This window comes from Arvicanthis niloticus, chromosome 21 (assembly GCF_011762505.2).
Source record: "Arvicanthis niloticus isolate mArvNil1 chromosome 21, mArvNil1.pat.X, whole genome shotgun sequence".
Lineage (NCBI taxonomy): Eukaryota > Metazoa > Chordata > Mammalia > Rodentia > Muridae > Arvicanthis > Arvicanthis niloticus.
In genome coordinates, this window is record NC_047678.1 from 29148700 (window position 1) to 29170517 (window position 21818).

General features: G+C 50.2%; 2 protein-coding genes and 1 long non-coding RNA gene across 8 annotated transcripts; 1 reads left to right on the plus strand and 2 right to left on the minus strand.

Annotated features, from left to right (window-relative positions):
• Positions 1-1490: 1490 nt before the first annotated feature.
• On the minus strand, positions 1491-4433 carry LOC143435412 (uncharacterized). The gene is made up of 2 exons (XR_013105696.1): positions 4191-4433; positions 1491-4027 (listed from the first exon to the last, which is right to left on the minus strand). It is a non-coding gene; the product is annotated as an uncharacterized LOC143435412 (long non-coding RNA).
• Shisa5 (shisa family member 5) lies at positions 3779-19795 on the plus strand. Of its 5 annotated transcripts, none has more exons than XM_034484442.2 (6): positions 3779-3954; positions 5984-6140; positions 12991-13083; positions 18084-18202; positions 18381-18593; positions 18732-19795. In XM_034484442.2, the coding sequence occupies exons 1-6, from the start codon at positions 3888-3890 to the stop codon at positions 18782-18784; spliced, it is 702 nt and encodes a 233-aa protein (XP_034340333.1). In that variant the 5' UTR covers positions 3779-3887; the 3' UTR covers positions 18785-19795. The 5 variants fall into 5 exon arrangements, with proteins under 5 accessions (XP_034340333.1, XP_034340334.1, XP_076773962.1 ...); XM_034484443.2 differs by having other exon boundaries at positions 12994-13083; XM_076917847.1 differs by lacking the exons at positions 3779-3954; positions 5984-6140 and adding an exon at positions 12852-12881 and having other exon boundaries at positions 12994-13083.
• A 213-nt stretch (positions 19796-20008) lies between these two features.
• Trex1 (three prime repair exonuclease 1) lies at positions 20009-21809 on the minus strand. Of its 2 annotated transcripts, none has more exons than XM_076917844.1 (2): positions 21712-21809; positions 20009-21005 (listed from the first exon to the last, which is right to left on the minus strand). In XM_076917844.1, the coding sequence occupies exon 2, from the start codon at positions 20996-20998 to the stop codon at positions 20051-20053; it is 948 nt and encodes a 315-aa protein (XP_076773959.1). In that variant the 5' UTR covers positions 20999-21005; positions 21712-21809; the 3' UTR covers positions 20009-20050. The 2 variants fall into 2 exon arrangements, with proteins under 2 accessions (XP_076773959.1, XP_034380941.1); XM_034525050.2 differs by lacking the exon at positions 21712-21809 and adding an exon at positions 21271-21497.
• Between the last annotated feature and the right edge of the window lie 9 nt (positions 21810-21818).

A 21818-nucleotide genomic window follows, 5' to 3' on the forward strand; every position in this document is an offset into this window, starting at 1 on the left:
GCTCGCCTCTAAAATTCCAGTCGACCTTGGCTCTGCCTTCAAAACACGTGCAAAATGAAGTACTTGCCTAGCAGGAGGCCTGGGATTGAAACCAGACATTGCAAACAAACAAAAATTGCTGCAGTAGTTACCCACACCTAGACTATCGTGTCAGGCTCCGCGGGACTGTCTGCTCTTCACTGTACACCAGTAAAGTCTGTGAGTTGTGGCCAGAGCTGTTACCGCTTGAAAATAATCGAGGGGCTGGAGAGATGGCTCAGCGACGGCGAGCACATACTTTTCTTGCAGAGGACCTGAGTTCAGTTCCCAGCCCACATGATGTGTCATGATGCCTGTAAGTGCGGCTCACCCCTACAGGAGGGAGAAAGCCATGGGCAAGAGGAGGCAGAAAGCCATGCTCTTTTGAGTTAGATGTCAAGAAAGCAGGCAGGCGGAAGTGAGGGCGGGCGGTGCTGGAGCAGGTGCATGGTTGGGCACATGGGGCGTCCTCAGAGAAAGGGTGAGAATGTCAGGTGCCTGGGCAGGCAGGTTTAGGATGTTCGTTCGCTGGAATCAGAAAGGGGGACAGAGGAAAGAGCAACTTCTGAGAAGCTAGAAAGGGGGGTTCCTCAGAGAGTGCCCCTCAACATTGGCGTTAAGGGAAGGGTTGGGGGTACAGCGGTAACTCATCTAGTGGACAGTTATCCCTTCCATCTTTAACAATTCCTTTTTACATTTATGGGGTGCAGGGGGGCCACGGGTATCATGGTGTTCGTGTGGACTACTTGCTGATGCTGCTTCTTGGCTCTGCCACGTGGGTCCTGGGGAACAGAACAGGTGGTCAGGTTGGGTCTGGCTGCAAGTGTCTTCACCCACTGGGCCTTAGAATATGGTGTCAGATGTCAGGTGTCTGTCTTTAGCAGTCCCCATGAGCTTGTGAAAACAGCATTTTCTCCTTATCCTGGGGGGTGGGGGGGGGGAGGCTGGCCAAGGGAACTTCTTACTGTTTTCATCAAAGGGTCTTGTCAACAGAGCAGTTTGTAGCACGGGGATTAACCACTGGGATTCAAATTCCAAGGAAGAGCAAATGTAATATTTCCTCTTTCCTCAAAATTAGTGGTTCTCGGGACAAAGGAGGTGGGGCCCAAAGATCAATGAAGGGATTCTAGTCCTGGTTACTCCATGCCTACTGGTATCTGATTAGCTAGCCAACCCTGCCCTATCACACTGATACATCTGAGGTACAGATCACCAGCTGGGCCTGCAGTAAAAGCCCTTGCTCTAGGTGCAGTGGATGCTGAGGAAGGAATCTCTGATGACCAACATCCAAAACGGATGAAAGGAGCCCAAGTACTGGCTGAGAAGAACAAGGCCCCCTGGGCTAGCTAAATTAGTGCAGTCCCGGGCTGCACCCACACCCAGCCACCTCCATCCTGTCAGGCCTCCTGAGCATCACTGTTGTGCTTGTAAGGGTCTGAAATTTGCTGAAGGAAGACCTCAGACTCAGATAGTAAGCAAAGAGAAAAAGCTTTTATTCTGCAGAAGCAACCAGCATGTGGGAGTCAATCATTCTGTGAAATGGTGACCCCAGACAAAGGCTCGCAGGCCTTCTTCTAGGGAACTGCGGCAATTCTCTAGAGGGATTCGGTAATCTAGAATTTTATTGGTGGGTGTTAGCAGGTCACAGGTGGTCAGTGGTTTGCATTCCTATGTCATGAATGTTTAACCATAGGCTGAGATAGGGCTGCCAAGCACAGATGGCCCATTCTGAGATATTTCCCCTTTTTTTGTGATTATCTCCAGGCTGTTCTTTGGGAGGGGTTTTTATGATCTTGTTTCTAGATTTTATGGTCTGCCCTGGAGCTGCTGTCTTATGGCCTAGTTTCTGGGACTTATGGTCTGTTCCTGTAGCTGGTGCCTTAAGCCCCCCTCCCCCCTTTTTTTTTGTTTTGAAATCGGGCCTGGTCCTTAAATGGAGACAGATGGGGTCCTTAAATGGGAACAATGGGGTTTATGTTGTCCTTTCATTCTGGCTTGCTAGGTCCCTGCACAGACATTTTTTTGTATTTCTGTGTATGAGTGCTTGCTTCCACTCATGTATGTGTTCTCCATGTATGTGCCTGGTGACCACAGAGGTCAGAAGAGGGCATGGGACCCTCTGGCACTGGAGCTACAGATGGTTGTGAGCCACCACATGGGTGCTGGGAACCGACTCAGCCTCTCCACAAGAGCACCTGGTGCTTTTATGTGCTGAGCTCCTGGAACAGTCACCCCAACTGAGCCGGTGATGCTATCCACACATGCATGAATGGGCTGTGTTCTTCGCCAACATAGGATTTAAAAGGCAGGAAAAGTTGGAAAGTCTAGCAAAGCCAAAGTTTAATCAACAAGGACAACTGTATTATAGTTTAAAAGCAAATCCTGGCTGGGTATGGTGGCACACACCTCTCGGGGAGGTAGAAGCCAGATCTATGTCGTAAGACCCTTGTCAAAGACAAAACAAAAACTCCTTCTGCGTCTGAAAAAGGAGGAGGAAGGAAAGGAAAAGATGTCATTCTCTTTGTGTTAAACCAGCAAGGAGGGCAGAGTAGAGCTTTAGAGGAAGCCCAAAGTACTACCAAAAAGCAAACTTATGTTCTGACAAGCATTCAAAAGGACAACAAAGGGTAAAAGAGAAAAGCAGATTCAACCGAACCTCATGGCACCTTGTAGGAACTCTGCTTGGGGGCCAGGAATTCTGGGAAGGGAAAATATAGAATCTCATTAAAGGGTTAATTAATCCACCTATTCTTTAGCCTAGCTTAAAGTGAGCATGTCTTCCTAGGAGTGGCCCTGTCTTGGCGACAGGGTAATCCTTTCGCCTGGCCACTAGATTAACTTTTACACATGACAGTTTGGAGATTTCATCCTCTTGACCAGAAAGAACCAGTTGTTTCGCTTTCTTTCCTGGCTCCCTTCAGGCTGAGTAACTGCTGGAGGCCTTCCAGACCATCTCCTTAGGGCTTGATCTTTGCCTACAGCAATGTCCCAGTCTCAGATGAGGAATATATGAAGGTACAGGGCAGGGCACATACTGATTCAAGTGGTCCCCTAGCAGACATGTCATGGGATCAGTCGTGAGAAGAATTATTTGTGCCAGGTGCTGAGCAGTCCAAGAACGCCATACCTCCATTTCCTGGTCTTGTTAGAAACTTTGTCCCACACTGAGGGGAAGGGGCAGCCTGTTAGAGTTGTCAGGAGGTGGCCTGTGTGTACCCTGGGAGTTGTTAGTTCTTACCTCAGGATCCATCCCCTGAGTTAGGGTGAGCAGCTGCCTAGAGGTGGTCTTGGTCACTGGGGGAATGACATTCCTCAGACTGAGGTCCTGGAAATTTGCTAAAAGGAACTTGAATTTGTTGAGCACCGGTCCCTGCTTTGCTCCACATGGTCCTCCTCTAGTGAATCTGTGTGAGGATCTAATGAGCCAGCAAGAAAATCGCAGCTTCCCCGAGGGCAAAGTTGGAGGCGCGGACCAGCTGTACACAGCTGGCGCTCAAGTGTTAGGATAACGTTGCCACAGAGATCCTTTCCTAGCACCTAAGTCACCTGCAAGGGGGTCTCCCCGCAAAAGTATCCCGTGAGCAAGGAGCAACTTGGGTGCACCAGCCCCTCCTCCTGCTTCTGGGAAACCTGTCTCAAATTGTCGCGGACGGGAGCGGGAGAGACTCCCAGGGCCAGGCTGGGAGGGGTGGCCGCTTCCCTTCCCTCCCACCTCTTCCCCTCCCTCCCATCTCCTCCCCTCTCGGGCGGGGGTTCCGGAAACCGGCCGGGGCGGGGCAAGGAGCCTAGGGCCGCCCTGGTCGCGGAGGTTGTGGCTGAACGGTGGTCCTTGGCTTGGTCCGTCTGTTCGTCTGTCGGTCTGTCCCGCCATGGCTGCGCCGGCACTCTCTCGGTGGACTCTGTTTCTGCTGCTGTTGCTGCTGCCGCCTCCGGGTGGTGAGCCTGGGAGGAGGGGGCGGTGTGTGCTCCCCAGGGACCGGGTCGGGTCAGACACTTCCACTAGCTGTCTCTGGAAGGAGCCAGACAGTACCAGTCTTGGAGTGCTTCCACTTGACCCCCTGATAACCAAGGAGCCTCTGCGAACCCCACCACCCATCTGGTTACCTCTTCCCCTCCTGAACTGACTGGTACTGCCCACCTTTGTTGTGGTCTTCATGGTGTGTAGGCCTTACCTGTTCCAGGGGCTGGAGCAAGGCCGCCTGGCCCCTCCAGCAAAGGTTATCCCTCTCAGCCTGTTTCTTGGCTGGGAGCCCGGCATCTGCTGCCTCTACAGCTCTGAGTTCCTAAGAACTGGAGAAGCTGGGCCCTAATGCTGGCTTGGGGAGGAGACACCTCTTTCCCTTTTCATCCTAGAGAGATGACTCACTCAGCTTGGAAGGGTAGGCTGGGGGCCTATTCGGGTGTACATTGGAACAGTCCCCTGGCCGGCCATGGGAAGCTGATTCTGTTGTGATGGGTGGCTTCCTGGAGGAAAAGGGCTGTTTCCTGAGGGCTGACATGAATTTGGAGATAAGAAGGGAGTCAGCCATTCCCCTGAGTGTGGCTCTGGGAGGATGGTCTCCAGACTAGAGAGTTTTGTTCTGTGTCTGGAGAGTCTCAGCCTGAAAGACCCACTGGTGTGGGCATCTTCCGATGCCCCTTGTCTCTAATCTCAACACTTCAGAGGCAGAGGCAGGAAGATCCCTGTGAGTTTGAGGCCAGTCTGGTCTAGGTTGCGAGTTTCCAGGCATGCCAGGGCTACATACTGAGACCCTGCCCTAAAAAGAAAGCAAGAAGTCTCACTGGGGTGGGCTGTTAAGCCTCAGAATCACAGCCTGGCTCACTTTCAGATGGTGAGCTGGTTGAACTGAGCCTGCAGTAGTCAGATAGACCCATTTCATGGTTTTCCCCAGAGCAAGGTTCTGCCCAAAACAACAAAAATGTAGCCCTCTTTACCTCCACGTTAACTTTTCTCCGTCTGTCATATGGTGCCTCTTCCCCTGGGCCTCATTCTGGCAGCCCCAAGGCGCACGCTCTGCCTCCTGACCAGGGTTCATGTGCTGGCTCAGGACAGCTTCCAGGCTGATACTTAAGGGACTGTCCACAGATGTAGTCAGATTAGCCTTGATGAGGGTTTTTCCATGAGAGGGTTCTCCTGTGTGTAAGCCTCAGGTTTGCTAATATAGCCCAAGAACACAGGGACATGTGTCCACATCTTCCCAGAGCGTGTGGTAAAGCTTGTTGGTACCTGTGCCCTTCTCAACGCGACCTTGCTTATTGGGATTTGCTTGCTTGCTCTTGGACTGAGAGCTTACGTGCAAGGGTCTCACACAGTGCCACGTTTTCTAATGATCACCACATGCCTAGCCTAGTGATAAGTGCTTTATGGAGTGGTGAGTGTCATTGTGAATTGGTTAGGATTCAGCCCGTTGGTAGGGGCTGAGGTTCAGGCGGTTGTGCCCGACAGGTGAGGCTGCTATGAAGGTAACGGGGATTAAATATTGGACAGTCCTGTGCCTACGGTTGCTCAGGTGTGTGTTCAGCTGTACACCTTCTAGGCTTGGCAGCTTCTGGGAGGTGGCTGGGAATAAGTCCTTGAAGGAAGAGTGGAGTCTCGGGTGAGGGACAGGCAAGAGAGGTGAGGCAGAGTGGGCAATTAATCGCTGAGGGCCTTTGCAGTGGACACTCTGCCTTGGGGTCTTGATGTGAAAATAGGGGATTCTTAGAGCAGCAAGTAGCCCAGTCAGATTTACACTTAGACAAGTCAGTCTTCTGCCAGGAAACCAACAGACTGCCAAGGGATGCAGGGTACCTTGCTGTGGCCCGGAGGATAGGGCAAAGGCTTGGTAGGAGGGTGGTCCACTGAGGTGGCCTAAAGCATGCCTGTGCCTGGTGGCTGGACAGGGGAAATCCCTGACATTGCCTGGGATATGATTGAGATCTGCCCTGTGGGACAAAGGAGAACAAACTTGTCTTTATGTTTCAGCCCATGGTGAGCTATGCAGGCCCTTTGGTGAAGACAATTCGATCCCAGAGTCCTGTCCTGATTTCTGTTGTGGTTCCTGTTCTAACCAATACTGCTGCTCTGACGTGCTGAAGAAAATCCAGTGGAATGAGGAAATGTGTCCTGAGCCAGAGTCCAGGTAGGTGTGTGGAGGGGAGGGAGAGGGGAGGAACCTCAGTCTATTCCCTGGAGAGTGCCTGGCCCCCTCTGGCCTCATAAGATAGTGGGCTGTGCGTTGAGCCAGAGTGTTTGAGGACTCTGTTCTAGACAAGACTTCCTACCTAGAATTACTCCACTCTGTTCACCCCGCTCCCATCCTCAAGGGCTCTGTTTCCCTCAGCCTTGGGCTGAAGTCAGTGGCTTTGGCTCTGGGGTGTGTGCTTGATCCCACAGGTCCTCGGGCAGTGCCCCATATTGTGTATATGCAGTGGCTATGTGTATGCTACACAAGGTGCAGGGCGTGGATGTGCGCCCAGAGAGAGCTCAGCTATGTTCCCCCAGCAGAACTTATGTGTTTATATTTCCTCTTCTGTATAGACTGTGATCATCAGTGAGGGCCAGGCTAGGTTTTTCTTTGTGCTTGGCCACAGTTTGCGAGGTATAGTGGTCGTACGCAGCTCATGGCAGGCAGCCGTGAGTCCAGACCACATCGCCTGCATCTGCTTCAGTCTTCTCATGGCCAGTCTGTTCCCTTCCAGCCCATGGGCACCCCAGTCTACTGTGTTTAAGGTGTACACTTTTGTTTGCATCCTTTAAAAATCTGTATTGTTTTATGGGTACATTTTTGGGGGTGTTCCAACAAATGCCCTTACTGTTTGATCTCCATGCAGTGTTTGTAAGGCAGCTCTGAGCTTTGTCATTCTCTGTCCAAAGCTGTTAACACAGAGTTGCAGCGGCAGTGGGCATCTTGGTACCCCTTCCTCCTGCTTCGCATGAGTCTGTAAGAAGTTCTTGATATGCATGGAACTGCCAGGTCCCAGTGATGCCGCATAGCCACTAAGAATAATTGTTGGTTGTCCTTATATTTTACAGATGTCTTTTCCCCAGCCCCAGCCCCAGCCCCATACACTCCTAGAGAAGGTCTAACTATAGCTCTGGCTGGCCTCAAATTCACAGTGATCTATTTGCCTGCCTCTGCTCGTTAAGTGCTGGGATTAAAGGCATGCATCACTGTGCTTGGCTTATAGATACTGGATTTAAATTTTTCATTATGTTAATTTTATTACTTAAAAACCCTTCTTATTATCATTATTATTATTATTATTATTATTATTATTATTATTATTATTATTATTATATTTTTGTTCTTTCAAGACAAGTTTCTGTGTAGCCCTGGCTGTCCTGGACTCGCTCTGTAGACTAGGCTGGCCTCAAACTCAGAGATCTGCCTGTCTCTGCCTACTAAGTGCTGGGATTAAAGTTGAGCGCCACCACTGCCCAGCTTAAAACCTTATTTTAAGATAGGGTCTTATATAGCCCAAGCTAGTTTTGAACATGGTATACATACAAGGCCTTCAGATTCCTTTGCCTCCACCCCTCCCCCTCCCAAGTGCTAGGATTGCAGGTGTGTACCACCAGCCTGGTTTTATGCAGGGTTGAGGATTAAACCCATGGCCTTGTACATGGTAGGCAGGTATTCTACCAATTTAGCTGTCCCTTTTGATATTTAAGAAATTACTTATTTTTATATTATATATATGGGTGTTTTGCCTGCGTGTATTTCTATGCATTGTATACAAGAAGTGCCCTCAAAAGCCGGAATCCCCTGGAATTGGTGTTATAGATATTAGTGAGCTGCCACGTGGGTGCTGGGATTGGAACCTAGGTCCTCTGGTCCTCTGGAAGAGCAGCCAGTGCTCTTAACCACTGAGCCCTCTTTCCAACTCTCTTTTTACTCTTTTTGATACAGGATGTTTCTGGGTTGCCCAGGTTGGTCTCAAATAACCTTCCTATCTCTGATTACTACGTAGTTGGAATGGTGATCTCGTGCATTATACCCAACTTTAAGTAATTTTTAAAAACCAGGTTCTTGTTGGGCAGTGGTGGCGCACACCTTTAATCCCAGCACTTGGGAGGCAGAGGCAGGCGGATTTCTGAGTTCCAGGCCAGCCTGGTCTACAGAGTGAGTTCCAGGACAGCCAGGGCTACACAGAGAAACCCTGTCTCGAAAAACAAACAAAACAAAACAAAAAACAATAACAACAACAACAACAACAAACCCAGCTCCCCACCTCCCCCCCCCCCCCAAAAAAAACCAGGTTCTTATTCCATTTAAATGTAATAGGTCACCTGAGATGTAGCTCAGTAGAGTTACCAGCAAGAAAGCCCCAGACTTAGCAAGGCAAACTCCTTTAGATGGGGGGGGGGGGGGGGGGTGGGGGAGGGGGGGGAAGCCAGCACAAGTACACACATGCATGTGGTTCAAGTATATGTAGAGACTAGAGACCTTAGGCAATGTCTGTTTTATTTTATTTATTTAAGATTTATTTATTGGGGAGGGAGAGATGGCTCAGAGGTTATGAGCACTGACTGCTCTTCCAGGGGTCCTGAGTTTAATTCCCAGCAACCACATGGTGGCTCACAGCCATCTGTAATGGGATCCGATGACCTCTTCTGACCTGCAGACATACATCCAGGCAGACCACTGTATACATAATAAATAAATGTTTTGTTTTAAAAATTTATTTATTTTTATTTTGTGTGCATGGGTGTTTTTGCCCACATGTATGTATTTGTCTGCATGTATGTATGTGCACCATATCACACTATGATCAAAATGTCCAGAAGAGGGCGTCGGGTCCCCTGGAACTGGAGTTAAATTGTTGTGAGCCACCATGTGGGGCCTGGGAACCAAAGCTAGGTTTTGTTTAAGAACAGCAAAGTGCTCTTCACCACTGAGCCAGTTCTCCAGTTCCTGCATTTATTTATTTTGATTTTTTGATGCAGTGTCTCGCTATGTAGTCCTCGCTGTCCTGAAACTCTCTATGTAGACCAGAATGACCTCAGACTCAGAGATCTGCCTGCCTGCCTCTGCCTTCCAAATGCTGGGATTGAAAATTTGTGCACTGACATATCCGGGCCACCAGGAGGCGATAAGGCTTCAGAATGATCTCTAACTTGAAAAAGCAAGGCAGAAACAAATCTGCAGCAACAAGCCCGAGCCTCACACCTTCTTACAGTCCAAGCTGTGAGGGATGACCATGCAGCTTCCAAGGACCTAGATTGTCCTTGAGGTCCTTCCTTTGTCTTGGTTAATGGGACACAATGGCACAGTACCTCGGGTCCTGTGGGAGCTGAATCCTGCAGCATCCCTTCAGATACTTGTCTGCCTCCTTCAGTTCTAACTGGAAGTATTTCTGCTGGGCTAACCTGGTGTACACCTGTTCTAATCTCCATAGCAGCTGGCTTTTGGACTGCAATCTCATTGCCTGCAATATAAATAAGATGAGAATTCTTCATATCTTCTGGTGTTTGCTTTTTTTTGGGGGGGGGGTTGTTTGTGTTTTGTTTGGTTTTGTGCTGGGGATCAAACCTCCACTCCCTGCCTCCCTTTTCCAAATCTTGAAGTTTTGATTTCTTCCCTTTGATTCTGCTCTGTCTGGAATTTTCCATGTACAACCAGAGAAGTCACGGTGTTCCCATGTTTGCTTAGAAATTTCTTCAGTGTCTTTCTAGGGAACTTCAAGTTCTGAGTTACTCTGTCTTTTGTTGTTGTTGTTGTTTTTGTTTTTTGAGACAGGGTTTCTCTGTGTAGCCCTGGCTGTCCTGGAACTCATTCTGTAGACCAGGCTGGCCTCGAACTCAGAAATCCGCCTGCCTCTGCCTCCCAAGTGCTGGGATTAAAGGTGTGCGCCACCACCGCCGGGCTGAGTTGCTCCATCTTTAGTGTCTGAGTTCTTCCTGGTAATCTCATTGTTTACTTTGTTATTATGTTTGGTGTGTATGTGTTTGCATGGATGTTGTGCCTTCCATGTGAATGGCCGATGTTGACTTTCACAAGTCAGTTTTCTCTCACCATGTAGACTCTGAGATCAAATCCAGGTGATCAGGTTTACCCTCTGAGCCATGTCATTGGCCCAACCATGGCTTCGGCCAGTCCTGTGCTTATTCTTTAAACAAATGCCTGGTGCACATGTTGACATCAGAGGACAGCTGTCAGGAGCCAGCTCTGTTTCTGCACTGTGGTACTGAGTCTCCACCCAGGTAATGAACTCAAGTGAGACTTGAAGGCAAGAGTTCTCTCACTGGCCTGTGTGTTCTTTCAACAGTGCCTGCTAATCTCATGTTCAGAGCCTTGTGGGCATTCTTTGTTTTGTGTTGCTTTTTGAGGCAGGGTTTTTATAACTCTGGCTGTCCTGGAACTCACTAGGTAGACCAGGCTGTCCTCAAACTCACAGAGATCCTCCTGCCTCTGCCTCCTGATGGGGATTAATGTGCTACTATGCCCGCCCTGGGGGATGTTTTTATTGTCAACTACTTTTGTTTTCTATTCATACCACTCTTAGTGTTCCTGAAAGTATTTGATTATCTAACATTTCAGCTATAGAACTGATTGCAGAAATGTGGAATTCTCTCTAGAGGATTCATGTTATTTCCAAGAGGATGTTAGCCTGAGTACATAGACTCATGGTTAGAAGGGAATTCTATTTTTTTCTCCCTTTTTCATGAGGCACGATGTCTCAGGTGTATAGATTTCTGAGTTCGAGGCCAGCCTGGTCTACAGAGTGAGTTCCAGGACAGCCAGGGCTACACAGAGAAACCCTGTCTCAAAAAGAGGCAGAAATCCGCCTGCCTCTGCCTCCCAAGTGCTGGGATTAAAGGCGTGCGCCACCAGCGCCCGGCTAACCCTTCCCACTCTTGAGAGTTTGTTTTTTGTTTTTTTTTTAAACTTTTCTTTAATAAATTTTTATTTGCTTTGCTTTTAAGAAAGGAAGTGGGGATGGAGGGATGGCTCAGTTGTTAGCACTGATTCTTCTTCCAGAGGACTGGGGTTCAGTTCCCAGCACTCACCTGGCAGCTCAGCTGTAGCTCCAGTCCTATGGGATCCAGTGCCCCTTGCAGGCACAACATGCACTATTATGTAGTCCAGAATGGCCTTGAACTCAAAGTCATCCCCAGGCCCCAGTGCAGGCATGCACCACCATGCCTGGCTTTTCTTGAGTTTTATTGTTGTTATTGTTTGTTTGTAAGTTTTTTTTGTTTTATTTTTGTTTTTTTGAAATAGGCTTTGTTGTGTGTAGCTTTTGGTACCCCACCTTAACTCTGGTAACGGGCTTGTTACCAGCTCCCACCTAACTTTCCTTGAATCCACAGATAAAAGACACAGACACACAGTTGTTTAATTTCAACTTGCCTTTTGACATAATTGCTGGGTGATACATATCTCCCACCTGAAAAAGCATGCCCTCATCAATATTCTTATCTCCACATCTCCCTCCTACCTGCCCTAAACCTTAGTTGCCCATTTACATCTGGTCCCTGCTAAACATCTCTGACCACCTGACTGTAGGATTGGCCTATGTGGCCACTCCATTGCGAGTTCTCACATGGCTGGTCTCCTCTTTTCCATCAGAAGCATGATGAACTCTGTCTCCCATCTCCTTGTCTCTCTTTTTCTCCAGGGACCCAGAAGTCCCACCTATTCCTTCTGCCCAGCAATTGGCCCATGGCCTCTTTGTTTGTTTGTTTGTTTGTTTTTTGTTTTGTTTTGTTTTTTTGAGACAGGGTTTCTCTGTGTAGTCCTGGCTGTCCTAGAACTCACTCTGTAGACCAGGCTGGCCTCGAACTCAGAAATCCACCTGCCTCTACTTCCCAAGTGCTGGGATTAAAGGCGTGCGCCACCACTGCCTGGCTGGCCCATGGCCTCTTTACTGACAGGTCAAGAACCAATTGAGGAACAGGACCTTAGCATCAGAACCTCCCCTACAAGAGTCTTCTATAGTTTAGTTGAAGCTGGCTTTGAACTTGCTAAGTAGCCAAGAATAACCTTGAATTCTGATTTTTCCTGCCTCTGTTTGCTGGGATTCTAGGCCTGTATTACTGCACCTAGCTTCACAAACACACACACACACACACACACACACACACACACACACACACAGGGACATACTCTGTAGCCTAAGAGGAGCTTGAATTCTAGACAGTCCTTTGCCTCAGCCTCCTGGGTGCTAGGGTTCTGAGCTACCACATCCAGCTGTATCTTGCTTATTTTTTGTCCTTCTTGATAAATTCTAGTAATGAAATTCATTCCTTTCTAAGAGCTAGTTAAGCCATGTCCTAACTATTGTCTGTTTTATTCGGGATGGGGTCTCCTGCAACCCAGGCTTTCCCTAACTCCTGATTCCCCTGCCTCTACTTCCCGAGGTCTGGAGTTGCAGGTGTGCATTACCATGGCTCCTTTTTTTTTTTTTTTTTTTTTTTTTTTTGTAAACTTTAACCTAATAGTATTTTATTTCATTCTGTATAACCATAAGGTGTTTCTATCTGTCTCTCTTCTTCCCTTCCTCCCTCCTCTTTCCTCCCTTCCTTCCCTCCTCAGAAAGCATCCCTCAGTCACCATGCGAAGGTTTGCTATGTGGTCCAGGCTGGCTTAGAACTTGCAATCCTTCTGCCAGTCTCCAGAGCTGAAATTACAGGCATTTGACAGATTTCAACTCAGACTGTTGTTTTTGGAAGAGTTGCCGTCTTTTCTCCCCTGTGTATTTCTTTTGTTTTTAACTTTGTGGCAACGTAGCGCTCACTCTTGGTTTCTGCCCTCATCCTGTTGTGGTCAGAGCAGGTACTTTCCAGATCTCAAAGTCTGAGATCTGCTGTTTCTTGGCTTCAGATGTGCTGTGCTCTATAGACTGGCCTTAGTGTGCCTGAGAAGTGTGGGATCCCAGTGTGTACATTATCCATTCTCGGAATGTCCTATGTGCCTCGAGGCAGTGTGTTGTGGGGTGCAGGTGATGATTGGGTGTGTTCCTCATGAGATTTCTCTTTTCTATTAGCAGATTTTCCAACCACCCAGAGGAGACACCAGAACATCCGGGTTCAGCGCTGAGGTTTCGATCCAGTATTGACAGTGACGACCCTATGTCAGGGTAAGTAAAGCCTGTGGGCTGTGTCTGTTTTCCTGGCAGAAGTGACAAGGGCTCAAGTGGGCTTGGGTGTGTGTGTGTGGCCTCTGTGTACTAAGAAGGCATAGACTCATTGGGAAGGCATCCCAGTGAAGTAGTGACCATGTTTACCCACTGGCACCTTTGACCCTCCTGGGAGCCAGGTTTCCTCTGTATTATGGAGAGAGAGATGATAGGGGTAGGGAAACTGGTTGGGGGCTGGTAGTTGAAGGTCTAGGGGTGAGGTCCATATTGACCTGGGGCATGGGGTTGGGTGGTAGGTACCTGATGGGTAGAGGTAACTGGAGAGGAAGTGACACTTGGTAGAGGTTGCAGCGCTGTGAGGAGATGGTGGCAGCAGGATGGTCAATGTCTGTGGCAGAATGATGGCTATGCTAATGGGGAAACAGTGTGAGGTGGTGCTGTGGTCATGGGAGTGAGGTGGTACTGTGGTCATGGGAGTGAGGTGGTGGTTATGTTGAGTCAAGGTGCTGAGAGGACAGAAGTCCCTCAGTCACCATGCGAAGGTTTGTGGGTTTTGGTCACTGTGCTGGCTGGTGTCTCTGTCTCAGGATCGGGGTGACACCTTCATAAAGGGGGACTGCAGCTGAAGTCTTCCTGCCCATACTCACAGAGGCCCCACACGCTGGTAGCCCTAAACTTACTGGCCAGGCTCCTGCTCTGCTTTTCTTTCTTCCTTTTTTCTCCCTCTCTTCCTTCCTGAGACAGTCTTTTGTAGCTCAGGCTAGCCTTGAGCTTGGTATGTAGCTGAGGATGAACTTGAACTTCTGATCCTCCCTGTGATTGAATTACAGGTGTGAGTCACCAAGTTCATGTAGTCCTGGAGGTTGAGCCTGGGGCCTCCTGTGTTGCAGGTGTAAGAAACAAGACCCTCATTCTATAATAACAAATTTAAGACACTAGAAAAAGTAAAACAGCTTTAAATATATGATTCTACAGGGCAGGGCCCTGGCATAGAGAAAAGGCCAAGACTGGTATGATTGCCAGCCTGGGAGAAAGGGCCTATTGCCACCGGTCTTCTGTGACTCTTAGCACTCTAAGAACACAACACACTGAAAACAGACCAGAATAACTTATCTCTTACCTAGGCAAACACTCAATTAACCGAGATATATCTCAAGTGTTTTTGTTGTTTGTTTTGAAACAGGCTCTTGCCGCCCAGTGGTGGCACACGCCTTTAATCCCAGCACTTGGCAGGCAGAGGCAGGTGGATTTCTGAGATCGAGGCCAGCCTGGTCTACAGAGTGAGTTCCAGGACAGCCAGGGCTACACAGAGAAACCCTGTCTCGAAACCACCCACCCCCCCCCCCCAAAAAAAAAAAAAAAAAAAGAAGAAGAAGAAGAAGAAGAAGAAAGAAACAGGCTCTTGCTCTTAGCTCAGGCTAGCCTGGATCTCACTATGTTCTTTGGGCTGGCCCAGAATTTGTTGTCCTCTTGCCTCTGCTTCCTGATTGCTGGAATTACAGGTGTGAGCTCCCATGTTACGTTCCTACACTGGCGTCTTGTTACCATCCAGGGCCACGGAACAAGTCGCAGAGGAAAAGAACACATGGGTCAACATGGCAGGCAGCCATTGGGCATGACTGTGACTTCCTGACCAGAGGTGTTGTTGAGAGGGAAGGGTGGAGGTGGGTTGGTGATGTTCAGACTGTGACTTCCTGGCCAGAGGTGTTGGGAGGGTAGGGTGGAGGTGGGTTGGTGGCGTTCAGCAGCTGCCTGCCATTAAGGAACAAAGGAGAGAATGGACAGCCAAACAGACTTCCTTGACCCAGCCCAGCACAGGGATGCCAGGTAGACACAGTCATCATGGGGATTGGGGTACAGGGGCCTTGCCTTGAAGGCTTGGGTGGGAAGAACGTATGGAGGATGGACAGGAACATTTGGGGAACAGCGGCAGGGAGAGCCAAGATAAAGGCTGGGGTTGAGGGCAAGGAGGCAGCTGGTCTGAAGCAGTGGACCGCACTGAAGTGGGGTTGGTGCCCCCACGCTGGCGTGGCACACTCCACACGAGCCACCCAGCACAGCTAATCAAAGAGTGAGTCTGAAGTGTGTGATGTGTGTGGACCGCCCCATGGAGACCACTCAGGGGCCTGACAGTGTGTGGAAAGGCTGCTTTGGCCATGGGTGAAGACACCTAGAAGTAGCGGGGGAGGGGCAGCTGCTAGGAGGAAGAATGAGTTTCTGGGATTTCTTTTTCTCCTATTCTCCAGAGCCTCAGAATTGTGCACAGAGGAGGCGGTTGAGGGTAGGGCTGTCCACCACCGCTTCGCTAGGGAACGTTCTTAAAGAGACACTGCCCTGGACTCCTATGTGCTGGCTCTTCTGCTGAGGGCATTGTTGTCCACAGAGTGGATTTCATGGTAGGGGTTCAGTCCCTGATGCCTGACAGTGGCTTGGGACCCCAGAGAAGCCCCCAAAGGAAAGATGCTGGGCCCTGAGGTCTGCAGCAGCTCTGCCCCCATGTCCCACCATTGACCTTTCTCTCTGGTTCTTACCCTCTGAGTCACGGGTCAGAACAGTGTTCTGGAAGCGCAAGCCACAAGTGTCATACTGTGCATAGGATATGTCTTCGATCAGTGTACTTAACTTTGGTTTTTATTGTTGTTTTTGAGACAGGATCTCATTATGTAGTCCTGGCTGGCATGGAACTCAAATGTAGACAAGGCTGGCCTCAAACTCAGAGATCCTTCACCTGTCTCTGCCAGACAGGCATTTAAATGGGCAGGACTTTAATTCTGTCATAGCATTAGCCAAAGAGTCTGGTGTTTTAATGGTTAAGAAATGTGCTGCCGCCGGGCGGTGGTTTCGCAGGCCTTTAATCCCAGCATTTAGGAGGCAGAGGCAGGCGGATTTCTGAGTTCCAGGCCAGCCTGGTCTACAGAGTGAGTTCCAGGACAGCCAGGGCTACACAGAGAAACCCTGTCTCGAAAAACCAAAAAAAAAAAAAAAAAGAAAGAAAGAAAGAAAGAAAGAAAGAAAGAAATGTGCTGCCTTGAACTGGTGCTTTGAGCCAAGGACTGAGAGAAGAGCAGGTATTACTAAGAAGTGAGGGTTGTGGGGAAGAGGGCCTCCCAAGCAGGAAGACCTGGGTGTGCAAAGACCTGAGGTGAGCATGGCTGGTGCTTGGTGATCTAGCTAGATATCAAGGTAGAAGTGAGTCCTTGGCCCCACCTGGCTTTGTGGGTCCTGCAAAGAGTATCTAATTTTTTTTGTTGGGTTTTTGAGGGACAGGGTTTCTCTGTATAGTCCAGGCTTGCCTGGAATTCACCGTGTTGCTCAGGCTGGCCCAGAACTCTTAATTCTCCTGCCTCAACAGCCTCCTGATTTCAGGCATTACTCAGGCACACCCTGCTAAATTTTTAATTAAAGATTGGAATTAGCTTTTTAAAAAATTTTTTAATTTTTTTTTTTTTATAAGTTTTACTCTCTGGTTAGGCAAACCCTAGATTTTAATTGTTAACTATACTTACTCTATACCCACAGAAAGGTAAGTACACACACTGTCACTAGAGACTGTGAAGCAGCTTCCTGTGGTTCCAGGGGTTGGGGGAGCCTCAGGCATTAGAAACAACACTGGGAAACATGATCAGACCTGGAAGGGTTATGTCCTGGCTTGGGAACAGAGGAGGAACCATGGCAGTCAACTGCTTATATGTCAGCCAGAACCAGGGGTCCTGCCCTGCCTAGGCAGGCTCCCGAAGGGTGGATCAGGTGAGCAGAGTAGCCTAGAGGCTGGGGCTGGGCTGCATTTAGAGGCCTGGGAACCCAGGGTTGGGAAAGTGTCGCTTCTGCTTTCCCTTCCAGCCCTTCTCAGTGGCCTGGTGCTGGGCATGGTGTTAGATCATGCTGTGTCTTTAAGAGGGTGGCTGCAGGGCCTGTGAGTCTGTTCTTCCTGCTGCTGACGTCAGGAATGGGGAAGACTGAGAAGATTCGATTTCCTTTTCTTTGAAAGGGGAGGAGATTGAAACTGAGTGGCCCCTGTTGAAAAGAGGGGAAGTCCTGGGCTGCAGGAGCCCCTTGAGTGAAGGCGGAGGCTAACATGGGGTGAGCGGGCACATTCTATAGAAGCAAAGAGATACTAAACAGTCCACTGCATGCCGCGCACTGCATGAATGTGTTTTGTCCTTTCCTGCCTCTGACTGCTGGAAAGGCACCTATGGTCTCATGGTTTTGTCTTGGTGAAGGCTCCTTTTGGAAGCCTGAAGTGTGGGGGAGTCTGTCCCTTAGCCAAGAGGCCCTGCTAAGGCGTTGGGGGCTCCCCTGGGCTGTGAGCTGGAAGCCTCATGGTAGGGTGGGGTGGCACCTTACATCCTTCCTCTCTAATCTCAGAGGGGCAGATGCCCCGGAGTTTTAACTTCGTTAGGTTTTGAATGCGCCTGTTGCAGTCGCCTTTTATTAGAATGCAGCCCAGGCCCTGGGTCCGTGGGAAGACAGTTGGGGGCTCCGGCTGCTATTGGCAGTAATTTGGGTGAACTTCCAGCCTATGCTGTGTGCTGACAAAGGGCAGACCTTCTATTCTGTGGGTGCCCAGGTTGGGCAGGGAGGCCTCCCATCTAGCTTCCCTGGATGGAGCCATGCTTGTTAACCATGGGGTAGCCTGGAATGTCACACAACCTGTATGAGCTGCAGGTCTTCAGCACATGGCAGCCTGTCTTGACTTGGATCTTATCCTGCCTGGCTTGTGGCATATGCCTGACAACCATATGGTTGCTTGGTAGGGAGAGACCAGGTATATAGGTAGGTGGGTACAGGGAACAGGCCTGGGAGGGGGGTGCCTTTACATAAATTCACAAAGGGCAGCCCCGTTGTATACATGAGGAATCTGAGGCTGTAATGGACTCATACCAAACTACTGGGAAGTTTCTTAAGAGTCTTTTGCCAAAAGGGGTCCCCTGGGAACAGGTGACATGTGGGTGGCTGGTCATAGGGAAAAGTGAAAGGTAGTTACACTGGCTCTTCGGCAGGTTCGGAGCGACTATTGCCATTGGCGTGACCGTCTTTGTGGTGTTTATTGCCACTATCATCATATGCTTTACCTGCTCCTGCTGCTGTCTGTATAAGATGTGCTGCCCCTCACGCCGACGTAAGCTTGCCCTTACCTACCCGGTCCACCCATGCCCCTTCCTGTGCAAACATGCCGATCCCAGAGTGGGAAAGGGTTGATGACCAGGAACCTGTTTTGACTAAGTGGGAGGGGCAGGCCTGGCCTCTTCTGACCTAGGGAGCCATAAGGTTTTGACTAATCAGGATTCTCGTTGCAGCTGTCGTGACCAACACCACAACTACTACCGTGGTTCACGCCCCTTACCCTCAGCCTCAACCCGTGGCCCCCAGCTATCCTGGACCAACATACCAGGGCTACCATCCCATGCCCCCCCAGCCAGGAATGCCAGCAGCACCCTATCCGACGCAGTACCCACCACCCTACCTGGCCCAGCCCACAGGGCCGCCAGCCTATCATGAGTCCTTGGCTGGTAAGTATCACAGTGGATTCAGTAACCCTGTATGGTCCCGACTCATGCCTCTGCTCCTAGGGTCCTTTCCTCCTAGCTTGCCTGACTGCCTTGCAGCCCAGTGTCCCCACAACTAACCTATGTCCTCTCTCCTTTCAGGAGCCAGCCAGCCTCCATACAACCCAGCCTACATGGATCCCCCAAAGGCCTGAGCCTGCCCCCAGCCTTTTTGGCTGCCATTTGATTATGTCGTGTGTGTGAGCGATACGCACAGTTCTTTACTGCTGTCTGTGGTGTGTGTGCCTTGTGTAGACATGTGGCTTCCTCTGTTGTTGACCAGGTAGACACAAATCTTACCAGTGCAGGTCAGGACCGACCTGTTTTCTTCCTCACTTGAAATTGTACTTTCTGAAATTTCAAGTAAATTAAAAACAATCGGGTAGGAGGTATTCCCCACATCACCCTAAGGTGACCAGCCATGGCCGTCACACTCAGGAGAGCAAGCTTTTTGTGGGTATATGTCCTGCTTTGGGGAGTAACCAGCTAGCTGCTGCTAGGGGGTTATTCCCAGGGCTTGGCTACATTTTGCAGTGAGGCAGGTAACTGGGCAAAGAACAAGGGGCCTCAGTGGCAGTGGGTCAGCGACAGATGTCGAAGCACACCAGACAGAGCCCTATCCATTCTCCATCAGTTGTCTGTCTGGACTGTCCCACTGTCTTTCCCAGGACTATGTAGAGGCCACACGTATTCACTATTCAGGCCCCAGTGGGGAAGCTTTCCTACCTTTGCTGGCCTGGCTCCTGCTACTGGGCCAGGGGCCTCTGTCTACTACACACTCTGGTCTCTCCTTGCACTGCCTTTTTACTGTTAGCCAAACATTTTGCCTGTTTTCTGTCTCCAGATGTGTGATAATTGGTGTGAGGTTGAAATCCCTGGCTCCCAGAGGACAGATAACCTGACCTCTGACAGCTGGTTTCCCTTGACACCAGCTTCATATTATACCTGACTCCTGTACCACAGTCCAGTTTGTCCCACTAGCAGGGACACCAGGGCCAAGGGGTTATCTGGACCAAAGGTGGTGGTGGAGGGCCCAGATGTGAATACCTCCACACTCCCTGTTGGTGCCTGTTCCACTGGCTGCTTTAGCTTCGTGTTGATTGGTGTTTCTGAGCATTCAGACTCTGCACCTTCGTTTACAATAAAAAATAAAGGCAACGTTTGGACCCACTTCCCCTTTCTTGAGAGCCTGGGCGGCTGGCCTCGGCTCTGCACCAAAAACTATTTCTGTCTACCTCTGGAACATGTGTCTTCCCTGTGCTCATTAGGCTAACAGGTTTGACTGTCCTCTCAAGAGAGCAGGAGAGAGGAACTGTACCTCATCCCGAGGGCCTGACTATGGCCAGAGGCCCAGGCTGAGAAGCAGAGGCGGCAAGCAGTCAGTGCTATGGTAGTCTTTATTAATCATTTTCCCTCTTGACTTACTGCCCAGGTGAGGCCAGGAAGAGTCCATACAGAATGGCTATTGCCAAGGTCAGGAAGGTCAGCAGGCCCAGTGGGGCCAGCAGCCCCTCCTGGTATGGGGCTTCTGGGACCTCCTCTGGAGGATTCCTAGGTTGCCTGCTCCTGCTCCTGCCATTGCCAAGACTCACGTTGGCTGTGGCCAGGGGTGTAGTGGTTGTGGCAACATGTGGCCTTAGGTTGGTTGTTCCAGTAGTAGCTCTAGTGCCATACATGGGCTTGATGGTGCTGAAAGGTCGGGCATGCTTGTCCACCCACTGTAGTAGGGCCTGTGGCTTCCACTGACAGATGCTGAGCAGGGCTAGAACGTCACCTTCGGCAGTGTGTGAGTCCGTCGGTGCTTGCCCGTACAGGCGGGTGTAGATGCTGCCCAGGCTGTAGCTTTTCCTCGGACCATGCTCTGAGGGGCTGCTAGCTTTTTCCAAGGCCTTTAGGGCAGCCATGCTATCCACACAGAAGGTACCATCTAGAGGACTGGCAATGTTCAGCAAAGCAAACTCTGCCTGGAGCAGAGGAAAGTCATAGCGGTCACCGTTGTGTGCCACAAGGCAGCAGGGCTGTGGCTGGCGCTGCAGGAAGGCTCGGAGCAGGTTGGCCAGGTTGTCATCGAAGCGTTGACGCCCGTGTGCTTCCAGCTCAGCTGTGCTCAGACCTGTGATCTCACTGGCCCCAGAGCTACAAGCTTTCCCTGGAGCAATACACAGAGAGAGCTTGTCCACCACACGGGGTGGCTTGGGCACTGGAGATGGCTGCCCCCCAGAAATGGAGGTGTTCTCCAGGGCATGTCTGTGGACAGCCAGTAGGCACAGCTCTGTGACTTTGGGCTGAGACATAGGCAGGCCAGTGGCTTCCAGGTCTAAGAAGATGAGGGTCTGCATGTGACCATGGGGCAGGGTCTTTGAGTCCATGCTGAGCCTGGGGAGGAGATGGGGTAATGAACAGTAGTAGAAAAGTCTAAAGTGGGCTGGGGTGGGGTGTAGCGTGGGCAGAAACACAGCCTAGTCCTTTCAGCACGTGCTATCCAGGGCCACTAGAAGCTGGACGGTAGGCTTGTTCTAGTGGGATGGCTACACTACTTACTATCCTTTTGAGGGAGGCCCTTCCCCTAGTGCTGACCACCTTCAGGGTGATGGAAACCTATCCTCTTCTGCCGTACCCCATACCCTTAACCCACACTTACCGAGAAACGGGCAGCAAGGCACTCCGCTGATTCTGCTGCTGGCAGCAGTGGCTCAGGAAGTAAAACTGCCTGGGTCCACCCATAGGCCTGCCTCCTGAACAGGGCCCTCCCTGCTAGTTAGCCTGCCAGGCCTGGCCCTCATGCTAAAGCTCCTCCCTCCCTCCCCAAGTACCCCAGAGGCCTTCCTAGAACCGTATCTGTGATCCTGCTGGTAAAATGGACCACTGCCCCAACCCTGACAACTCACTTAAACTGGGTTGTCTCTAGGATTCAAACATGCCTGTGTGTCTCTGCCTTTCCCCCAGTCCTTGATCCAGGCCTTCCTAAAAAGGGCTGCCTCCTCGGCTACACAAGTTTTTTCCCCCATGGCCCCAGCCCAAAGCTATGACTCAGGGTAATTCCCAAAGAGGGGCAGGGTTTTCCTCAGGGCAGATCAGTTACCATGGAGACCATCTCAACTCCGTAAGGAGAGTCACCTAATCCAGCAAGTTCCTAGTCTGCTCTGCCCCTCCCTCTCAGCCACACAAACTGGACTCGGGAAACAAAGC